Source organism: Phaethon lepturus, unplaced genomic scaffold (genome assembly GCF_000687285.1).
Source record: "Phaethon lepturus isolate BGI_N335 unplaced genomic scaffold, ASM68728v1 scaffold16500, whole genome shotgun sequence".
Taxonomy (NCBI): Eukaryota; Metazoa; Chordata; class Aves; order Phaethontiformes; family Phaethontidae; genus Phaethon; species Phaethon lepturus.
The window spans coordinates 16,979-21,776 of NW_010511342.1; the positions used below are offsets into that span (position 1 = coordinate 16,979).

Below are 4,798 nucleotides of genomic sequence, written 5' to 3' on the forward strand. Positions count from 1 at the left end.
TTGGAAACTCTTGGAAACCATGAGTGAGGAAACTCATGGTTTGAGATAAAGGCAGTTTAATAGGTAAAGCAAAAGCTGTGCACACAAGCAAAGCAAAACAAGGAATCCATTCACCACTCCCCATGGGCAGGCGGGTGTTCAGCCATCTCCAGAGAAGCAGGGCTGCGTCATGTGTAATGGTCTCTTGGGAAGACAGACGCCATCACTCCGAACGTCCCTCCACCCCTTCCTTCTTCTTTGTCCCAGCTTTATATACTGAGCATGATGTCATATGGCATGGAATATCCCTTTGGTCAGTCAGGGTCAGCTGTCCCGGCTGCGTCCCCTCCCAGCTCCCCGTGCACCCCCAGCCTTCTTGCTAGCAGGCCAGCACGAGAAGCTGGACTGTCCTTGACTACTTAGCAACAACCCAAAACATCAGCATGTTATCAGTGTTTTCTCATCCCAAATCCAAAACATAGCTTCACACCAGCTTCTATGAAGAAAATTAACTCTACCCTGGCTGAAACCAGGACAAATACAAAAGATTACGAAGTATGCAGGTTCCTTAGTCATGTCAGCTGAATCACTAGTGTGTGTTTGGGTTTGTGGGGTTTTTTTTAAAAGGAAAAAAGTCAACAAAATACATGCCTGTTAGATAATTTGGGTGCATTTTTGTAAGATGGACAAAAATGCAGGCTCAGTTTGATAAGAATGATGCAGTACAATATAATTTAATTAAGTAAATAAAGCAGACTTGGCAATAAAATTCTGCTGGCTGTGGCACACAGTTCCATGGTAAGAACTAAGCAATGAAAGGGATACCTTAGAGCAGGGAATCTTGCTTTATCCATCAGTCTAATGTCTTTTAACCAAGAACCAAAAATAGGCAATTTCTACTTTTCAGCTTAGCAGTCAATATGTGTATCAGTCTGTAAAGTCATTAAGCTTTGACTGAAACCTCATTGAAGTAAAAAATAATGCAGGATGGCACTACACAAAAATCTTTCATTTTCTAAGTAGAAATTGAAAGAATTTTTTGCTTTTAGAAACATCTGTGGGGGGTTATTTTAAAAGCCTGTGTAAGCAAGTAGTGGCTTGATGCATATGCACTTTACAGATGTAAAACGTGCCAAGACTTTTTCTAAAAGGTTTGGATTTTATTGGCCTGGTAAGTGTTTAAATAGCATAAAATGAAGCCACCATCTGTCTGCATCTGAGATGTACCTTGTCTGGAGTCTCGTAGTAGCTTATCGTGATGCTACACATTAAAAACCAGTGACTTCGTGAAGTAGCTTAAACTAATGAAATAACACTGTATCCCTAACTTCCAAACAGGAACATAACGTCTTTTACGGACACCATGCAAAAATTGTTTGTATTGCCTGGTCACCAGACAATGAACACTTTGCTTCTGGAGGCATGGACATGATGGTATATGTTTGGACTGTAAGTGATCCAGAGACCAGAGTCAAGATACCAGGTGTGTTTCCTTCAAAATCCTGCTTTTGAAAGTTGCTAGTAGTTCTTGAAATCCAACACAGTACCTGTTTTCTAAAACTAATGGCAAGCAGGCTTTGAATGCTCCCAAACTAATTTAGCCTTTATGTTAATCTCAATCTAGCTACATAGACATAACTTTTCTGTTAGGTTATTTTGTAGTCACTTTTAAAATACACTAGTATTCAATGCAGCTGAAAATCACATTTGGAATATCTGCTAAAGTTATTTTGTCAGCGCAGCCTTCCTAATTCTTTTCTGTTGTTTTGCACTGCCATACAGATGCTCACAGATTACATCATGTAAGTGGCTTGGCATGGTTGGACGAACATACTCTGGTAACAACATCCCATGATGCTTCCGTCAAAGAGTGGTCTATCTCCTACAATTGAAATAAGCCCCCTCTTTGGAAGAACCTAATCAGGGACTAGAACTACTGCAGTGGAACATAGCATTTCTCTTAAAGAATCTGTATTGGCCTCTGGGTCTGCTATCATATCTTCATATCTTTACAGGGTGTTCATATCTGTAATTAAATGTACTTTGAAAGCTTTAGCCAGTAACAGTTTGCACATAAAAAGCACTTAAATTATGTCTGGAGCTTAACCTTTGTGCTGAACATTCCAGAGGCAACAGCCGATCAAGTTGGTGTGAAAGATTCAGGTGTGAAAGATTCAGACTCAATCAGTTGTTCCTTTCTAACCAAGAAACACAAGACTGTACAGCATGAGAGTAATACTTCTCATTTTTCTCTAATTACAGAACATTTCTGTACTAACGGTCATAGTAAGAGTATTTAGTTGTGATCTGAAACCAATCAAGCTGTGTGCAGCTACTGTATATTGCTTTGCTTCTCTGTACTGCACCAAACTGTTGCCTCAGATTTTCTCCTCCAGATAAGAAAATGGGGTACATGCATAATAAACTTTTTATGTATTTCATGTCAAAGCTTTGTGGTTTATTTTAAGATGAAGTGTGGGGTTTTGATGTACTTACTGTTGTGGGTATAATGTTTACAAATAATCGTTGTGGCAACTTCTTGCTTCAGAAACACAGTTGTTATTTTTAGTGAATTAAGAATGTCTGGTCATTTCAATGTCGGAGGAAAAAATCGTTCTGTTTCAAAGATTAAAGATATTTCTGTTTGAAGGAGGAGAAGCATGTTATTGTTTAAAAAAAAAAATGCAGTACTTACACCACATACAAGAACTGAAGTGAAGCCTTATTGTGACTTGAAGTGATTTTTTTGAGAAGGTAGTGTTTGAGTAAGTTTTATACCTTTGCATGTGCACAACAGTTGCATGGAAGCCTTTATTGCAAACAGATCATGATCTTGTGCACTCTACAACACATTTAAGTGATTTGAAGCTAGCAGTCTAACAAGGGTGGAGGAGGACACTGATGCAAAGTAGTAGGAAGATTTGTTACCATCTCTAGTGGCCAAAAGAAGTTGTTGCTGTCCAGAACTTTGGAAGACTTAAAAACAATTTCTCTCTTCTAAGCTTTTACCACCACCCCCCCTCCAGTGCTCTTTGGTTTTTATTAAGCTTTGCTTTCTGTGTGGACTTGTGTGTGGGTTTTTTACCAATCATATTTCTAATGACACTAATTACACGGCAAATAAAATGCTTTTGCTGCTTCTCATACTGTGGACCATTGCTCAATTGCTTGAAAAAAATTGTCAAAAATGACTTGGTGAAACATCCTTTTTTTTATTTAAAAGGAAAAATGTTGATCTATTTTTAGCAGTGGTGATCAGATGTCTTCTGGCATGTAAACCACCATATGCATTAGAACAGAAAATCCATGTCAACTAAGAGTATTTTACATCCTGGTTTCTCTATGCTTACTGCATTTCCCCATTAGCAATTTTGCATGTCTGTTTATTAATAATGCAGAGACAAGAAAAGTTTTTGGAAAAAGGCATGTTTTGAAATTAGGCATAAGATCCAAACAAGATTTCTCAGTGTCTAGCCCCTAAGATTTGTTTTGATATTGTTGTTGTGCCAGTCCCTGTGCAATTCATCCATTGTTCCTCAAGTCTCATGTAGAAGAGTTGCTATTGAATCTGCTCCGTGGGTTCCTGTTGTAGTTGAATCACTGTCACTTAAGTAATGATAAAAAGGTGGTGAGGGGGGAAGTTATGCAGACGTCTATGGGCAAAGAACAGAATTCACTGGCAAATCATGCTTTTTGCAAGAGCTGGGCCTCAGTGAAATGTGGAGTTTTTTGAGGGAAATAGTGTTAATTTCCTGAAGTCTCATTGCTACAATTCAATTCTTTCCCTCATGTTGGAGCTTGTGCACCATGCCTGAAAGGTGATGTGTTGGATGAGGTGTTCCTTGATTCCTGGAAGACCTTACAATGCTGCTCCTTTAAGAATGCCTGTTAGCTAGAAACCCTGTATTAAGACTTGTGTTTTGATGCCTGCCTGTGGAGGTGGTTGCTCATGCTTCAGCTTCCATTGGATTTGTTTATTGGCATATGGCCTGAGCTTCTAATTCCTTAAGGCCTAATATAGTCTTTGTAGTTGGATAGCAAATCCTGACTACAAAACTGAAAAGATATTCTTCTGTTGGACCAAATGTCATAGCACAGGCTGCTTGTTGATCCAGCATAGGCAGATCACAAACGGAGTCAGAAGAGCCCAGTTCTACTGTTCTGAATCAAGCCCCTACGTTATTTGTATTTGTCCCAGACTTAAAAAGTCTTGCACTAAACTCAAAAGTCAAGAAATAGTGATAGGGCAGGATATCTACAGGATATCTAGCAGGATAGCTACAGCTTGACTCTCTCTCATGACTCGACTTTCTCTCACGAGCTTTCTAATCTTCATTGCACAAAAAAACCCCAACATTGGGTTTTCTTTCACTAAGTCTTCCACTGATTACTTAAATGCCAGATGTACCATGTTTTAATTTTTTTTCTAAAGGAGAAGTGAATACTGAACTCTTATTTGGCTGTATAAAGCAAAAGGCCTTTTCCAAAGAGAATGCAGCCCTTTTTGGAGATAGCTACCCAGAAGTAGAGCATTGCTGAATTTAAGCTTTCTCCTCAACGACCCTGTTTGGTCTGAAAACTAGACTGTTAGCCTCTGCAAAACAATAGGGATAGCTATTCACTGTTGGGGTGACAATGAAGCGTATGTGTAGGAATGGAAGCCATTCTCTCTTGGACAAATTGTGATTGTTTCAGCCATCATTTTTCTTCCCCATTCCCTGTAAGCCCTCTTCTGCCTGTGCTGAGAGAGAGTGGAGATGGCAGCTGGTGGCAGGCTGCTCTTGCAGCAAGCTATAGAGCCCTTGGCCTGCTCCGGAAC

General features: G+C 39.5%; 1 protein-coding gene across 1 annotated transcript in view; it reads left to right on the plus strand.

Annotated features, from left to right (window-relative positions):
• WDR1 (WD repeat domain 1) overlaps positions 1-2,628 on the plus strand; it is a gene marked incomplete at its 5' end in the record, with an annotated part of 19,516 nt that extends 16,888 nt beyond the window's left edge. The window contains 2 exons of the mRNA XM_010283708.1: positions 1,318-1,462; positions 1,762-2,628. Of these exons, the coding sequence (XP_010282010.1) occupies positions 1,318-1,462; positions 1,762-1,871 (255 nt within the window). The remainder of the gene's footprint in view (positions 1-1,317; positions 1,463-1,761) is intronic.
• Between the last annotated feature and the right edge of the window lie 2,170 nt (positions 2,629-4,798).